This window comes from Pholcus phalangioides, unplaced genomic scaffold (assembly GCF_987345545.1).
Source record: "Pholcus phalangioides strain wild (caught in Gottingen) unplaced genomic scaffold, Ppha-v1.0 ptg000017l_1, whole genome shotgun sequence".
NCBI lineage: Eukaryota > Metazoa > Arthropoda > Arachnida > Araneae > Pholcidae > Pholcus > Pholcus phalangioides.
Genome location: NW_028301610.1, coordinates 16575558 through 16594342, shown reverse-complemented (window position 1 = coordinate 16594342; position 18785 = coordinate 16575558). Strand labels below are relative to the sequence as shown.

At 36.4% G+C, this 18785-nt stretch overlaps 1 protein-coding gene across 1 annotated transcript in view; it reads right to left on the bottom strand.

Moving 5' to 3' along the window:
* Positions 1 to 18785, bottom strand: part of tweek (transmembrane protein KIAA1109 homolog tweek) — a 236838-nt gene that overhangs the window by 26692 nt on the left and 191361 nt on the right. The window contains exons 52-55 of the mRNA XM_089246286.1: positions 14183 to 14332; positions 10146 to 10496; positions 7481 to 7661; positions 2861 to 3018 (exon numbers count right to left, since the gene is read on the bottom strand). Of these exons, the coding sequence (XP_089102412.1) occupies positions 2861 to 3018; positions 7481 to 7661; positions 10146 to 10496; positions 14183 to 14332 (840 nt within the window). The remainder of the gene's footprint in view (positions 1 to 2860; positions 3019 to 7480; positions 7662 to 10145; positions 10497 to 14182; positions 14333 to 18785) is intronic.

Here is an 18785-nt window from a genome sequence, read left to right as displayed (position 1 = left end):
TTCACTGAGGGGCTTCTCAGTAATATTTTCCAAAGTGGTTTCTCTTACTGGTTTCATGAATTTTCTACTCATTTCATCAACAATCTTGGTGTTGAACCCCCCCCCCCCCCGTCTTTAGCAATTGCTCGGATGGTTTCAAGTTCATGGTCTAATGTGTTTCGATCTGAGCAAATGTTTAATGCTCTAGCGACATAAGTATGAAATGCTGAGAGTTTCTGTTGCATGGAATGACAAGATCTGAAATGAGGTGGTAATGAGACCCAGAAAGGCTTGGATGAAAGTAGTAGGCTACATGAAAGTAGTAAGATCCAACTCGCGAACAGAAAGACACCTGAGACACCCTTTATCCAACACCTTAGGGCATAACGATCAAATGAGCAATAAGAAGTTCTCAGTTGGTTATTCACGGGATGAACGTGAAAGCATTAAGAAACTACAAGGTGACAAAAATATTGTGATTTCTAGAGTAGATAAAGGGGGTCAAATTGTGGTAATGTCTAAAGAGCAATACTCTGAGTTAATGGTATCACACATTTCAAGTGGCCCATGTAAGGAGTTGAAGAAAGATCCATCTGATTCTCACATGAGAAAATTGAAAGAGGTGGTAAAATCAAGTGTCTCTCTTCCCGATCATGTAAAAAAGAGCGTTATTCCAATCAAACACCATTTCCTCATGGATCTATAACCTATCCAAAGTGCACAAACCCATATTATCTCTCTGTCCCATAGTCTCTAACATAGGTACGGCTTCATATAACCTCGCTTAATTCCTTGTTCTCATTCTCTCACCACTCACTACATCAAATAATAACACACTTAGAAATTTGTCAAGCTTCGCTCATATCATAAGCACAATTGAACCCAAACAGCTTAACATGTTATCTTTTGACTTAGTCTCAATGTAATATTCCCATAACTGGTAGTATTCTATGTCTGGAAAAATGTCTTAAAACACAATTTCTTACAGCCTGAAGTAGAGGATATATGCAATCTCACTTTCACAAACAGCTTTCAGTTTTGATGATAGGTTTTACACCCAGACAGATGGCCTAGCAATGGGAAATCCCATCTCTCCAATTTTGTGTGATATATATGGATGAGTTTGAATGGAAGCTATTGAATGTCGTGCCCTTTTCATTTTATAGGAGATATGTGGATGATACTTTTTGCACCTTGGGACGGTTCCAATGATGAGCAATTGCTACTCATTATGAATAATATAGACCCCTCATGTTCAATTCACAGCTGAATTTGAAACAAATAATGAACTGCCTTCCTTGGACGTACAAGTAAATAAACAAACCTTGGTCTATCGTAAGCATTTCTCTGTCTCACTACCTCATCATTTTAGATCTTGCCAGCCCATGCAACAGAGACTCCCAACGTATTGTACTTATGTCGCGAGAGCATTTAACATTTGCTCAGATCGAAACACATTAGACCATGAACTTGAAACCATCCGAGCAATTGCTAAAGACAGGGGTTCAACACCAAGATTGTTGACGAAATGAGTAGAACATCTATGAAACCAGTAAGAGAAACCACTTTGGAAGATATTACTGAGAAGCCACTGAATGAAAGTGTAGTTGTACCATACGATCCAATAGTCTCACTTAAGATCAAGCCGATTCTCAAACAGTTTAACTTTACAGCCATAGATGTGCTACTAAAAATTTTTGTTTCAAACCCCTAAGGATGCTATACCATAGAATAAACAATGGGGCATTTATTATATTCCATGTGGTGATTGCCTGCTTGGCTACATAGGACAAACACAGAGACCCATTAAAAACAAGATTAAATGAATATGCTCACTGTGTTAAAAATCAAGAATATGAAAAATCAACCATCACCGCTCACTGTTGGCAAGAGGGCCATAGATTCAAATTTCAGGCGAGAGTTTTTCACACAGTAAAGTCTGCGGCTGATTTAGACTTCTACGAAGGCACATACATCTGGGCCTTCAAAAATAAATTAGTAAACGAATTAAATCAACACCACTGATCACATTGCCATGGCTTAAATTCATTACAAGTGGGAATTTAAAGAAAATTTGAATAGACCAATCAAATAGCTCCATTTTGCAAGCAGCCAATCAGGTTATTGCAAGAGACTTGCAGGTGCTTCGCTTCATTCTTGCCATGATGTTTGACCTGAACAGACGTACTGTTTTCTTCGTTCCACTGAGCAACCAAGATTGAAGATTTGGTACTCAATCCAAGTGTGTCAAAATGCATTAGGAATTTTTTAGTATTTCTTGGTATTTGCCTTATTTGATGAAGATTTTTTGAGTATACTGTAGTTACCCTAACAATTTTTTATTTGAATCCGTAAGGATACTTATATATATAATATATATAAGAATTACTTATATCAATTACAACAAATGAATAATTTTTCATTCAGTTAGAATTAAATTACCAAGTCTGCCTATAGACCCTCTGTGCCATCGTCCGCTGACCATGGGTTGAGAGAAGCTGGCTTAGAAGAATTATTTCATTGCGAAAAAATGTTTCATTTTCAATGTTAACCCAAATTAGAATCACCCATAACCTCCACGTAGATCAGTCTTTCAAATCTCATGTCTCACTGCCTCTTCTCCATCTCAGAATTTATTTTCCCATTACCACCTTAACTAAGTAAACCCATAAGATCCCCCACTAGAGCCTAATGCTCCCCTGGACCATTCCATTGCTCTCTAAAAGGGTGATACTGATGTAGGTCACTCAACTAGTTCAGACCAATTCTAGGAGAATCCCACCAGGCCCCTGATGTAACTGATGAGAAATTTATTTTGGGAAAAAGCATGATAATTAAGAAATAATGTTTTATAGAAAGAAAATAAAAAATATTCACTTACTGCAAGTATATATTTGGCTCAACTCGATAGTTCCTCCCACAATTCCACCTTTGCTATCCAAGGTGGATCCCTCTAAACCAAGTGAAAGGAACAAATTCTTATGTCCACTGCTGCCAATTGAAAGTCTTCCTTGAGACTTGAAGTTTCTAGTTAGCCACCTAATTTTTAATAAATAAATCCAGCCTCTGAAAAATTATGTTTGCGACTCAAATGAAATTGATAACACATTGTTATACAAAAAAATAATAACTTTTTTCATTGGTGCCTAACATTTTTTAACCGATTTTGACTATACTTGGTGTGCTGGTTTCAAATATGAAAACAGTTTTTCTCTATCAACTCTAGTTTTTGAGATTCAGTGCAGTTGAATTACGAAATATTTTCCTGTACATTGAGTAGTGGTTGTTTTTATGTGGATTCATCTTCCTTCTTCTCTAGTGCTATCAGCTGATTTTATGAAGCCATATTTGTTGACATAACCTACTGTTTACATCTAACATAGCTACTGTTTATAGTTGGGAGGCAGTCAGTGTATGCTTGCTTTCTCTTTTATATTTTATTTCCTATTCGGATGTGTGGACCTTGTTGCTCCATGTGTCCAAGTTGAAAATATATTGTTCGTCTTTTTTAAAGCATGGTTATGGGACAATACAGATCTAAATAAAGTTTTAAGTGTTTTCTAATCTGTTCCAGGATTCTCATTTTATAAATTGTGTGAACAATTTCATAACTTATCAAGTTCTTTGTTTTGAGGGCTGATGAAAAGAAAGGACATCCTGCCAAAGAAGTTGTAATAATCATCCTGATATATTTTGCCACATATATGATCAGTGGACGATCGGGGATCGTTTTATTTTTGTTTTCTTCCTTTTTATCGTTTATTCTCATTATTACTGTTTTGTAAGATGGCAACAGTTACGTTCAAAACATTGTGGTAACAAGTCGCACTTGTATGTAGCTCGCATGCTTTATATTTGAAGAAATTAAATCTAATTCTTAAATATAGTCTCATAATTCCGAACAAGCGACTGCGAAGTAAGCCCCAAAGAAATCAGCAGGTGCATATTGTGAAGCGCCAATCAGTACACCCTAAAAGAGAACAGAAAAGTCATTTCTGATTTTGTTAAAAGAGCTTACCTTGGGTACTTTGGTGTGATCAAGAGATAAAGTTTGGGCTCCACACATTAGTGTGTAAAACTTGTACAGAACATTTACAACAGTGGACTAATAAGGAAGAGAAGGAGTGCAAAATTTGGTGTCCTAATTATTTGGAGGAACTCATAAACCATTTAGATGACTGTTATTTTTGTATTGTAGATCTTACTGGTATAAACTGAAGTAACTGCTGCAAGTGGACATATCCTGATTTAGCCTCTGCAAGACGGACTGTTCTGCACTCGGACGAAATTCCTGTTCCATCAGCTTTCAGATCTCTGAAGATAAATTTCATCTTTCTGATGTTCCTTGTGATATGAACTGAGTGAGCAATAGTGATTATGAGAGAGCATCATCAAGTGCTCAATGTTTTAATCAAAACGAGTCAAGTAAGTAACCTTATAAGCAGTGGTGTAGCCAAGGGGTTAGCAGAGGGAGCGATGGCTTCCCCCAATCAAAATTTTGCCTACATTGATGCACCTACTCTCCTTAGTAATTTTTGATCTCTCAAAAAATAAAATAAAATATGGAGAACACCTCATTTTCTGTCTTCATCAGCTAAAAGGATGAATACTGGAGTAAAAAAAATAAAAAACTCCTTTGGTATGTTCCTCTCGCAACCTCACTGTGACTGGGTTTGCACTATTCATTTCAGAGAAACGCAAAAGCGGGAGAATTTTTCTTATCACCGTTTTTTAAAATTGTTTTCAACCTCTTTATCCGAGGGCATGTGCTATCTACGGGCACTTTGGCTAGAAATACCGCCTTATACATGGGTGCCTTGGCTAGAGAGTTTGAGCCCCTGTACTGCTTTAACTATAGGAGCAGTGGCATGTGCTAAAGTAGTTCTGATGTTTCACGACAAAAAATATGAAGCCTTCATACTGCTGCTCTAATGAAATATTTCTAATCAAAAACTTTACGCAATATAGCCTAGATTCCAGACTCTGCCATGAAGCTAAACTGGAAGAGATCTGGGCAACAAGATTAGTCTGGAGATGAAGTTTTGACGTTCATTCATTCAGCCTAGGCCATCAAAACAGCAGCATGGACCCTCACTGGCCAAGTGAGGTTCAGGGCCCTCCCCTACCAGGCTAGAAGTATCTATGTACTATGAATTTCTCTCTCACTCACTAAAACCAGTGCCACATTGCATTACACAGAGGTTGCTCCCCTCCCCTTTATGCGCTTCAGGCCTTCAGCCATGCCCAAGTTATAGGCCCATGCATTAAGTCCCCCTGTTCAGCAAACAACCGAGAGATTATGTGATCTGACCCCCCGTCTTCTTGCTTTTGGAAAGATTCCTCTCTGGCAAGTGATTTCCAATGGAGAAAGAATTATAATAAAAGGTTCAGGAATGGTCATCCTGAATGAATGAACGCCAGAGGCTCTGCCACCGGACTTATCCCGTTGCCGAGATCTCCTCCAGCCCAGCTTCGTGGCAGAGTCTGGAACAAATATTTTTTATTGAAATTTGAAGTATGCTATTTTCTAAATTTGTGTCTAAATCAGGAACAGAAAGGAGGCGCCTTTCCTAGTTTTGCTTTCCCCAAATAATCCAAATCTTTCAGAAAAAGCATCTGAATTACTTGCTTTATGATTAAATGATAAGAATTACTTGATAGTGGAACAAAAATTACATTCGGTCGAACTATCGTACAAGGGAAAGAGATTTATCTTTCTTCTCTCATGGAAACGATCATGTGTTTTGTCAAGATGTTAGAGGACTTCTAATAAAAATGTGTTTTCCTGAAGATTTCTCAAATGATTGGCAACTGTTTATTGACAGCTCTAAGCGAAGTTAGAAGTGTGTACTTTTACATAATAGCAACAAATACATGTCAAGACCCATTGCTCACTCAACCAAAATCAAAGAGGAATGCAATACTATCGCTTTGGTCATGGAGGAGATTAAGTTTCATGAACATCAATGAGTAATTTCTGTGGACTTAAAAATGGTTAACTTTCTCCTGGGTCAGCAAGGGGGCTACACAAACCTTCCTTGCTTCTTGTGCCTATGGCAGGTATTCTCAAACTTTTTCCACCTGCAGTGCCCATTATCCTATTCAACACTTATCCTTGGCTCTCCAAAGCAGTTGAACAAAGAATATCTTTGAAAAGCCTTTGTTGGCCACCGCTCCAAAGTGCCCTGACAAAGGTTGGAGGCGCATATTTTGAGAACCCCTGACCTATGGGATAGCAGAGCCAAACAATATCGCTGGATAAAAAAAAGAGTTGCTTACGAGAGAGAAAACATGGTTGTTGAAGAATGAAATGTTGTTCGTAAACCCTTAGCTAGATGAGACAAAATCATCTTGCCTCTGCTGCACATAAAACTAAAGTTAACGAAACAGTTCATGAAAGCTTTTGATTAGGACAGCTCTTGCGTTATATACATAGGACAAAAAAATTTATGGAATAAGTACAGAAAAACATTATGCTGGAATTTTTGATGGTTCTCAAATCAGGCAACTCATAAATCATCCTCATTTTGTAGATTCCATGAATGAGACAGAACAAAAAGCATGGATCTCATTTGTCCTTGTTGTCAAGAAATTTCTTGGTAACCACAATGCTGAAAACTATGTTGAACTAGTGAACGCCATGCTCAACAACTTTTGAGACCTTGGTTGTAATATAAGCATAAAGGTTCATTACTTGCGCAGCCACTTAGACCATTTCCCCAAAAATCTGGGTGATACTAGTGAAGAACAAGGTGAAAGATTTCACCAGAACCTGAAGACAATGGAGGAATGATACCATGGCAGATGATATACTAATACAATTGCAGATTGTTGTTGGAATCTACAAAGAGACCATGTAAACAAAGTTCACTCAAGAAAAAAAAATTTCACACAAAAGAAACTTTCCAAAAGAACAACTTTTCGTTCTATTTTTATCTGATTCTTTTCATTTCTGATTTTTAAATATATAAGCTATTGTAGATTTACAGGAGTGTTGCTGTTTTTTTCAATTAATTGAAATGATAAAAAATAATTGAGAAAAACTTTTTTAATTTAATGCCTATACCCCAAGCCTAAATTAATGTGTTAACATGAATAACACTATTGTCATATCTAATAAACATAGAGGACCTCCATGTACCTAACAATATTTGGCACAATTATTTTTGAGTGCGAGTACATAATTTGGTAAGGGGCCACAAAAGACCACTTTCTCCAGTGAGCCCATGATGCTGCTAAGATGACCCTGCTAGAGTGCAATATAATTTCACGCAGAACTGGTAAATGACATTTCTTATAATAGGTTTTCAATAATTGTGGATGATGTTTTTCATAAATTTTAACTTTTTTATCTAGTCTTTTGTGGACTTTATGAGTAAAAGCCAATACAAGTAAATTCAAAGAAAAGACCAACCACATCTATATAATATATATCAGGTGGCATTCAAAATCTACCTAAAAAAATAAAAAGGTAATATCAGTTCAGAAAATATATACTAACGTTGTGTTACCCATAACATTTCCCATATTCATGTGAATGCTTAACTTTGAAAGATTCACTGCAAACAGTACCAAAGTTTCCCAAGCACTTCCATGACGACCTGAATGCAAAGGTGATGAGTGATCTGAAGATCTGCTGTCATCATAACTAGAAGAACAACTTCTTAAAGGACTCGAAACTCCTAAAAGATTGAAGTCAACATGACTCATCAATTCTCTATATCATAAGATAATTCATTAACATGGCTAATTTCAAAAGAATATATCATTGACATATATGGGAGGACATTTTATAAGATGGTTTTCACATATCAACTCCTGATGTTTATTCAAAAAATTTTATGTATGTTATACAAAAAAAGAATTTTCATGTTGTCTAAGCCCATGATCTTCACTGCAGGTCCATGAGGATTTCCACCTGGTCTGTGATACATTTCACAAAATTCATATAGCCACCACATAATTTTACATTTAATAAATAAAATTGCCATCTCTGTATTGGATTTTATTTACCTTAACCATCAGCAAAAAAATGTGAACAAATTATTTATCTCATTTCCGCCAGTATGTGAAAAACTGCCCAATTATTTTCATTAGGTGTAAAAAATGTTGAAGAACCCTAGTCTAAGTGACAAATACAAAAGCTACAACAGGTAAACTACCCAACGAGATGGCTGAACAGGATGCCCATAAAAAATATGGGAGTCAAATATAACCAAAATACAGTAACCCGATATGAAAGCGTATATCACAAAAAAAAGTAATAATTAATACTATATAATACACTGCCCATAAAAAAGATTATGGTTGTCTTATTCTAAATATGGGTAGCTTCTTGATTTATCCCACTATGTGTACTTTACCTCTTTTTAAACATGTCAATTGTGTTAGAATTTCTGACACCTGGAGGTAAGCTACTCCATTTATTAACAACCCTATTAGAGAAAAACTCCATGCAACACCACAACCTAGAATAGTCCTTTACTAAACGATAATGGTGGCCCCTTGTTGAAGCAGTTGATTGACAATGTATTAATAACACATGGTCCATCCTATCCATCTCTGAAAATTTTAAACACTTCAATCATATCCCTCAGACACCTGTGTTCCTCCAAGGTAAACATATTCAAGAAATCAAGTCTCCCTTCAGAGCTCAATCCTTGTGCATCAACAAGAGCACACATAGCTCTACTCTGTGCCCCCTCAACCAGTGTAACAAATTGTTATTTCCAATGCTGTTTGTTTACCGGTCCCATGTTGTAGCATGCTGGGACAGCCTTGACTGTGATGTTTCACGTTGGAATGGCTTTGACCGAATGAGATTGTAAAACTGTTGCCATCAAGTAGGTCTTGGTCGTTCCGAGTGTTGGAAAATGCAAATGAGGTGGTGGCACTGTAACCAAGCCTATAAAAACCTGGGTGTTTCCTGGAATTTCCCTCTCTTCTGTATGGAACCAGTACCCTGTGAGGACCTGTTGGTTCTCCTGTTATTTTTTGTTTTACTAAATTAAAACTCGTCCATGAGACATGTCTGTCACAGGACCAGATCACAGGTAGATGATGTAGGTTGGAGGGTCAGCGACCCAGTCTCGTTAAAGGCTTCGTCGAAAAACAACGGCGTGAAGGTCAGTGGATATTTTTTTGTCTTACAGGCAGAATGTGTCACTGAAAATTGTTACACCAGCCCTTCTGTAGGTATGGCCTCCAAAAACTTATGGCAAACTCCGATCCAGACTTTCCCCATGAGTTTCACATCATCTGCAAATTTTCTCACAATCCCATCAATACCCTGATTAAGCTTACCAATAAAAAAATGAAAAAAATTGGACCAAAGATATTTTCTTGAAGAACTCCACTTTTAACTCCTGTCCAATCAGAAAATTTCCTATTTACCGTAACCCACTGTGACCTATCTCACAACTACAATTCTATCCAATTCAACACAAAAGTAGCCCCAATCCCAATTTCATGTAAAAACGCTTCAAGAGTTTACCATGTTGGATCTAATAGAATACCTTCGGAAATCAAGAGCCTTTTCCCAACGATTTAGTCACGTGATCATAGAAACAAAGAAGGTTGGTTACACATGACTTCTCCTTCCTGAACCCATGCTGGTTTCCCAATGTATTGACGGATGACATATTCATGTGAGAAAAAATAAATCAATTTAGATAAAATCTTCATTTGTGAGTTGTTGAGACACTTGGTTTTTCCTTTGGCTATCCTGTTATGGTCAAAGAATCAGAATGAAGCTATTTTGTTTTACATGTACATCAGACATATGTGCTAACATTACTTGGTAGGTAAATGGTCTTTTGTCACAGTATGGATGATTTTATTTCAACCTCTAATGCTGTATTTTCCAATTAGCACTTACCCGAAGTCCCCTTGATCCAAAATAGATATGGAGTCTTTTATTGAAAACCCCCCTACACTTGAGTGTTTAAAAACGTCAAAGAAATGTTTTATTTTTATTTTTTATCATTATATGGCAATTATGTAGAGCCTTCATTACAAGTTTTTTGCTTAAAGAAAAACTTTAATTCAATGAGTTTAGTAATGTAAAACCCAAAAAATAAAATTTTTAAATGCTTTATGCATGTGAATCTGGTATACTGTATACAATATAAAAGTATCACAAAAGATTGAATAAAATTAGACCACACCTTTATTACTCTTGCTATTATCACTGCCAGCTAAATTCAACCATAATTTATCTCTCTGCTTCTGTGATGAAAGAAGTGGACGCTGTGTGTGCATTGGTCTTCTAACTCCTGAAGATTCTCTGATGTTATCCACACTTTTCATAGAGTTTATCACATTAACAGCAGAAAATGAAGTTGGAGAAATGCTACTGCAGACTGTTACATTATTAGAAGTGACTGGTGATGATTTTAGAATTGATGACTTTAAAACTGATGATGATGTAGATACTGAAGGAGTAAAAGGAAAGGAGTCTGACTTGCTTACACTAGGAGACAAAGTTCCACTGCTGCTGCTAGTTTCAATAGAATCCTCTGGAATTATAATAATAATAATAATAAAAAGGGGGAACCACTATATAAAAAGAACTACGACTTATGTGAAAAGTGTATAAGAAAGTAATTCCTCTAAATTTATACCCAAGTTAAAACAATTTCAAGTTTACAATTTTTCATCGTTTCAAGGATAAAATAAAATAATCATTTGGAGAGCTCAGAAGCCAATCACTGTAAGTCAATTTTCTGAAGATTACTTTTATATTGCAAGAGCTTCTTCATTGCTAAAACTTTCAGTTGCCAAAGCTTTCAAGTCACTATTTTTATACAGTAACAGCAGATAAAGTCACTTATGCTGACCACAGCAAAAAAAGATCCTTTAAAACACCTTGCATCTCACTTTTAATGTTTATTGACATACACTGATTGGCTTCTGAGCCCTTCATTTAATGATGATTCTCATGAATGGCTTGGGCAAAGATTTTTAACCAATGTGAAAAAAAAGTTTTTTGGAATAGAGGTACGGGCATCATAGGCATAGGCGGAGATAGACGTAGAAGTCTGGGAGGGGGGGGGCAAGGTCATTATTGCTGAAAATTGTTACTCTACAGCAGTGGTTCTAAAGGAGGGCAGGGGAGGCAATCGTCCCGGGCGGTAAAATTTAGGCGGTGGTGGCATTTTTATGTGGAAACCGGGGAAACCATCGTAAAATTGTAGAGGGGGTGCAAAAATCCTTGTTACGACCCTGGGCAGGGCCCAGTGGAAGAATATTTTTGGGTTTTTTGTACAAAGAATAATTGTAGTTGATTTATATTGTTTGAATATTCATAACATTTTCATGGTTACGGTCGGGTTATTATACTTCATGTCAAGGTCGTAACAAGATGGGCAGGAAGGTTACCAGGTGACTGGGCCCATCAAAATGACTGATGTATATGGAATAAATAAAATGAAATATAATGAAAAATAAAATGAAATATAATGAAAAATAAAATGAAATATAATGAAAAATAAAATGAAATATAATGAAAAATAAAATGAAATATAATGAAAAATAAAATGAAATATAATGAAAAATAAAATGAAATATAATGAAAAATAAAATGAAATATAATGAAAAATAAAATGAAATATAATGAAAAATAAAATGAAATATAATGAAAAATAAAATGAAATATAATGAAAAATAAAATTTTCATTCTTAGACAATAAATGGATGGAAACAAAACACAAAATAGAACCTCATCTAGATTGAATAACATATATAAAGTGCCGAAAACAAATAAAACGTTATTCCAAAAGAGTTATTTGTTATATACTGCCCCAAAAATAATGAACCTATATCATGCAATTAATCAGACAAATACTAACATAAGATCCAATTACAATATATTTATATTCGTAATAAACACTAGTCTAGAATCCATACTACAACAGTAACAGATCATAAAACAGCACAAAATAAATCATTCTAAAAAAAAATTCAAAAATATAACCATTCCTGCTAAATCAACTAAAAAATACACGTGTGATTATATGACCATACGTGAATTCGGTGCATGCCAACTGAGTAATTTTTAATATTTTGTGTATGTATATATATATATATATATATATGTTTTCTTTGTTCAGCTAAAAAAAAGCAAAAAAAAAATTAAAAAAATATATATACAGCTTTATAAAATATTTAACCAATTAGTACATTAACAAGGCTGTTGCATAATCCAATTAACTCTTTAATCTAATTTATATTGACCCACTGAAAGGACTTGTAGTCTCTTGGGATCATAGTGTGTCTGTGTCATAGTAATGTCATTTTTGTGGTTTTTTTCCCCTCGGTTGTATCGATTATATGTTTTATGTGTTGTTGCTTAGTCCAATAAAAAAATTAATAAATAAATGAGAATAAAATAGTCTATAGTTCCATAACTTTGTGCCACTCCCCCACCCTCGAAATCCTAGTTGTCCCCTTCCAATCGAAATTTCTGGCTACAGACAGTTTGTAGGGACTATCCTGTAAATATTTTAGAGAAGTCAAAGCCGTCCAGATGTAATATTTTCCCTCCTTGTGTAGGGGAGAAGTCAAAGCTGTCGTGATATGATGTTTGGTTGCTCGCGTGTGTTATGTCCATGCCATACGATTGTAGTGATTTTTGTGATTTGTTTTTGTTAATTAAAGTAAATTAAGTAGATTATTCCATTGTCAATCACTACAACTGCTGACCTATATTGTGAAGAGAACAGGCAACGAAAGAATTTAAGCAGATAAAAATGACAGATCAAAACGCAACTGGTTCGGCAGAAATCGTCCATGTTTCTGTAAAAGCTCCACCGTTTTGGCGATCTGGCAGATGGAAAGTCAGTTTCTCTTGGCAGGAGTGACAGCCGAGGTGACAAAGTATCATCACATCGTATCTGCCTTACAACCGAGGAGCTCTCTGTTGTCAAGGACATTATCACCAACCCACCCACTGCAACATCTTACGCTATGCTAAAACACTGTTTGTGCACGCAGTATGCGGAGGAACAGCGGTTGCACGACCTAATTTCTGGATTGCAACTGGGTGATCGGAAACCATCACGCCTTGTAATGCACGCCTAAATGCAAAGTAAAGCTGGGCAACGGGTGATTGATGATATTTTGAAGTCTCTTTTCCTCCAGCGGCTGTCTACAAATGTTCAGCAAATATTAGCAATATCCAATGATAGCCTGGATAAATTAGCAGAAATGGCCGATGCCATACTTGCAGCGGCGGAAAGCTCCAATGCAGTTCATGCGGTGTTAACTGAAGCTTCACAAATCCAGACCATTCTAATGGATATTTCTTCCCATTTGGAACATCTCCAAACGCGTGCTCGATCCCAATCAAGAAATCGCAGCGGATCTCGCCAGTGTTCCAGAAGTCGTGACAGAAACTACCAGCACTGTTGGTACCACTGGCGTTTCAAAGAAAAAGCAACCAAATGTGTCCAGCCTTGCAGTTTCAACCTGCCGTCACTCGATGCTCAGAGTGACGGCAAACTCGAGTGCTTCCGTCTATCTCTTTCTGACCAATCATCTTCCGTGAAGTTCCTCATTGATACAGGTGCGGATGTCTCTGTAATTCCTGCCACAACTGCAGAATCAAGTCGTCAGCCTGGAAAATTGCAGCTTTTTGCAGCAAATGGAACTGTCATAAGCACCCATGCCCAACGCCTGCTTAAGTTGAGCCTAGGACTACGGAGGACATTTCACTGGCCATTTATTGTTGCAGCAATTTCACAACCCATCATTGGGGCAGATTTCCTACGTCACTTTGGCCTGTTAGTTGATGTTCGACAAGGATGTCTGGTTGATCCTTTTGGATCACCAGACTGGAAATGGAGACACCATTTGAAATTGACAATAAACTGAAGGCCCCGGTCGAATTTGTTCTCATATCAGTAAAATGGTACATAAATGATGACAAATTAATTTGCTATCACTGAAAGTAAATTATTGTTTTCTCTTTTAATATTTTTTAGGCCGTGATTACACTATAAAAGTTTTGTAAAAGCTCTTTGATAAAATTTAAAAAATTCCACCAATAAGATCAACAATTGCATTTGCTCGAATGTAACTGATGTGCTTATTGGTTGAATTTTTCAAGTTTTATAAAAGATTTTTATCAAACTTTTATAGTGTAATCTCGGCCGACACATGTTTGATGAAAAAATAATATTTTATAAATGATCGATTTGTATACCTTGATCACTAAAAAGAGCCCCAGTACTTTGATCACCAAGAAACATTCTCCTTGCAATACTGCGTCGGTACCATGCCTTTGGAAATGCTAAAATTTCTGTCAGTCGACGCATGTCATACTTGAAAGAAGCAGATCCAATATCGCAAATGGCTGCAAATTATTAGACAAATAAAAAGTCAACTTCAGTCAAAAAAATTCAGACATTTTCACTTTAGCACCATAGCTATAATTTTTGTTTCATTTGCTAAAGGTTGAAATGCAAGTACACAATAACATTATAATATATGATATGACGTTTAAATAACTTCAAATCAAATCAACAATTTTTCAAAGGAAAATTCTTTAGGGACAAGGAAGTGAAATTTTGTGATGGAAACAACACCATCACCAAAAGTAAAATGCTTTCTTTTTCTTCAAAACAAGTTCCGTAGAATAACTCATGAGTGATAAAGTCCGTGAAGCAGATAGTGGTGGTTGGGGGATGTTAATAGAGACTCAACTGCATAAGGTAAAGAAAATAAAGTTGGTTTAGTGGAGGAGGGAGTGTATACAGTAATAGACCTACTTATGCTACCGGAGTTATATGAATTCTGAGTTTATGATTTTTTGTAAAAAATTTCCATAAGCGGAGATAGACGTCAAAGGCTGGGGAGGAGAGCAGGATGATAATGATGTCAATTCACATACAGTCGAATCCCGTTATAACGAACGTCAAGAGACCGGAGGAATCACTTCGTTAAAACGAAATTTCGTTATAAAGGAATTCCAGATTACCTATCATTGTACCTATGTAAACTTATTTAGGGGATTAAAAAAGTGTTCATTAAAACAAGATTTTCGCTATAACGGTATTCGTTAAAACGGAATTCAACTATATATGCAAATACATTTGATTGGTCTGTTCAATCACTGACGCTGCTCCCTCAATTCCCCCCCCCCATATCTTTGCTCATGCAAATTTCTCTAATTCAAGTATAGTCAGAGGATAATTGCTCAATTGGTAGTGATTATTAAGTTATAACCAAGTAAGAATTGGTTGGTTGATCAGAACAGTATTAGTGTAGCATCTGCCATTTTTGAAGACTGGCCAAAATTTCTCATAAATGAAGTTCAATGTTATTGACACTCTTAAAAAATTAATCTAATGTAGAAAATATTCACAACATGATGAGGACAAATAACAATTTATAACACACCAACATATGTTGCGGCACTCGTGAGTGCCGTTATCAAGGTGGAAAAACATAGTTAGAATCAAAGAGCATCTGTGGTGGTCAGAGTTGTTTCCTTCACTTCAGTATTTTTGTTGTCAGTTTTGACGCCATAGTAGTTGCCTTCAGTTGTTAGTGACGTCATGTGTCCAGCTTGGCAATTTGGATATTTTCAATTTTTTTTTCAAAATTAAAATGTAGTAGGGCAATGGAATGGAGGGCGTTGATTTTGTGTCATTTACACTAATTGTTCTTGAAAAGTTTTTAGGTAAGTACCCTCAAAGAACTCTAAACAAGAAATGGTGATCAAACTTTTTGGATCACCTTAGCCTCTGGAAAATTGAATTTGTGGTCTTCACTCCAGCAGTGTAAAGCTATTGTGGACTTATGGACCTCTTGATTTTTAACATACCATTTTATGTTCACTTAATCTACATTTCAGAGAACATTTGGTTTGACCGATATAGCCTTGGGGACAATCTGTGCACGGAATATAATAAATGCTGTATTGTTTGGTGGGCTAAGGCAAAAATTCTTGGGTGGCAAGTCAATGACTTGTATTTGAAAATGACTGGAAGTCTGTTTGAGTTTCGTAAAGAGAAATGGATTGAAAGGTATGACAACTATATCTTTACCAAAAAACTCTTTATTGTTATTGAAAGTGGACTCGGCTTTATGTCTCATTGTATTTCTGATGATGTTATTGACCATTTTTGTGTTAAAACCCCTATCTATGGCAATAGCAAGAATGAAGCCAAATTCCTGATCTAATGAGTCACTGTTAAAGCAGATTTCAAAAGTTCTATGTACATACAATCGAAAAGCTGAACTTTTAAATAGTTGGTTAAGCTCTCAATAATTTTATATGTTGATATGCAGATGCTGAGAGAGCATATGCTCTCTCAGCATCTGCATAAAACAGGGGTACTTAACCTTTTTCAGCCCTGACCCAAAATCAACAACAAAATCAGCTTCGTGACAAACAGGACTGTTTATTTTTTAAAACTGGTCAAATCAGTCATGCAATAACTACATCTATAACAGGACTGAATGAATGAATGCCAGAACGAGCCAGAAGGCTTTTGTGTAAAGCGGTCTCTTTCCCATTTTTTTTAGAAAACATTGTTGAAGTAATAATTCTTGTATTGGAACAAAATACAAATTTTATGTGTTAAATAAAGATTCAAAAAACCTCTCTTAAACGTTTATCTGGTGCTATTGAAAATATTTATACAAGACTGTTGTTTAAATGCTTCTAAAATTAAAAAAATTACAAATACAACGCCACAACAGGCAAAATGCCCAACAAGGTGGCAGAGAAAAACATGCCCATAAATAATATGAATATCATATACTATTAAAATACAGCAACCCAATTAAAAATGCAATTACAAACAATATATATACATGATAAAATATTATACAATGCCCATAAAGAATACTTATGGTTGTCTAATTCTAATTACCGGGGTAAGCAATTATATTTATTACCAACCCTATTAGAGAAAAATTCTCTGTGACACCATAACCTTGCATTGTCCCGCACCAATCGATACTGGTGACCCCTTGTAAAAGCAGTCGATTGACAGCATACAAATAACTCATGGTCCATCCTATCCATCCCATTGAAAATTTTGAAGACTTCAATCATATCTCCCCGACACCTGCGTTCATCCAATGTAAACATATTCAAAGAAAGAAGTCTTTCTTCATAACTCAAGCCCTGTGTGCCAATAAGGACACGCAGAGCTCTTCTCTGCTCACCTTCAACCAAGTCTGTTCCTCTGTAGGTATGGTCTCTAAAACCTTCCAGCATACTCCAGTCCAGGACGAACTAAGCCTTGGAAAAGCGGAAGAATAACTCTAGAACACGAAGAGACCTTTTTGAAAATGAAACCAAGCATTCTATTTGATTTTTTGACCACCACTGAACAATGTTCAAAAAACCCAAGCCGCTTGTCAATGAGAATTTCCAAATCGGTGAAACTAGTTGCATCCGGGATAAAGACACCATTCAACTTGTAAGAGAACCGTGGGTTGTTCGAACCAAAATGAGCAACCATGCACTTATCAACACTAAACGTCATGCTCCATTCATTTGCCCATGCTGCAATCCTGTTTAAGTTGGTCTGGAGTAACTAACTCCCAATTGCTTTGATTCTCGATTACTCCTACATAGCTTCACATCATCTGCGAATTTTCTAGCAATCCCATCGATACCCTGATCGAGTTTATCGATAAAAAGTGAAAAAAAAGTATGGGGCCAAGGACACTTCCTTGAGAAACTCCACTTGTGATGCCTGTCCAACCAGAGAATTCCCCATTCACCATAATTCGTTGTAACCTATCTCTTAACCATGATTCTATCCAATTCAGCAAGTTGCCCCCAATCTCATGCAAATGCTTCAAGAGTTTACGATGTTGGACCCAATTGGATGCCTTCTGGAAATCAAGGTAAACAACATCTACATTTCTGCCCTTACCCAAAGCCTTCATCATGTGATCATAGAAGCAAAGGAGGTTAGTCACACATGACTTCCCCTTCCTGAACCCATGCTGATTATCCAAGAATACATTATTCTCGTCTATCCACTTCACCAACTGATTTTTGATAATAATTTCCAAAATTTTTGAGAGGGAGCTCATCAAACTCACTGGACAATAATTGGACACAGCTTCTTTACTACCCTTCTTAAATATCGGAACAACATTAGCAAGTTTCCAACCCTTGGGATGATAACCTTAGCAACACTACTCCTGTATATCTGTGTGAGACTGGCCCCAACAATTCAATAGCACATTCCCTGAGGACCCTGAGATATCATCTGGTCCTGGTGCTTTGCTTGCACATACATTTTTTAGAAGATCTAGGACCTTCACATCTTCCACTTGAATATCATTGAGGATTTTATTACCCCATGCAACACCCTTATATTGAATATCATTATCTCCATTAAAAATGACTAGAAAAAGTCATTGAAAGCACTAAACATGCCTACATTGCTCTCTAACCTAGACCCTTCTATCGAGGGAGGGGGCAACCGTCCCCTTACATCCGTTATTGACGTATCTAAAAAATTATTTTTGGTCAGAGACCCAATGTTATCTGCCACCCCAGATTCAACTTCCTGTTTTACTATCCCTTATCACTTTCTTCAAAGCTCTTCTTTTATCAGTAAACAATGATTCACTTCGTTCCCTTTTATACTCTCCAAATGCTCTTTTCTTTTCAAGATGAAGTTCATGCACGGCATCCATGAACCATAGGGGGAGCGATGCACAAACACGCTTTTATCGAACAAAGGGTATGACGTTGTGCAAAACAGAGAACAGCTTTGTACTAAATTCTTCCCATTGTCTTACCACCCCATTGTTAATCCCTCAATATAATC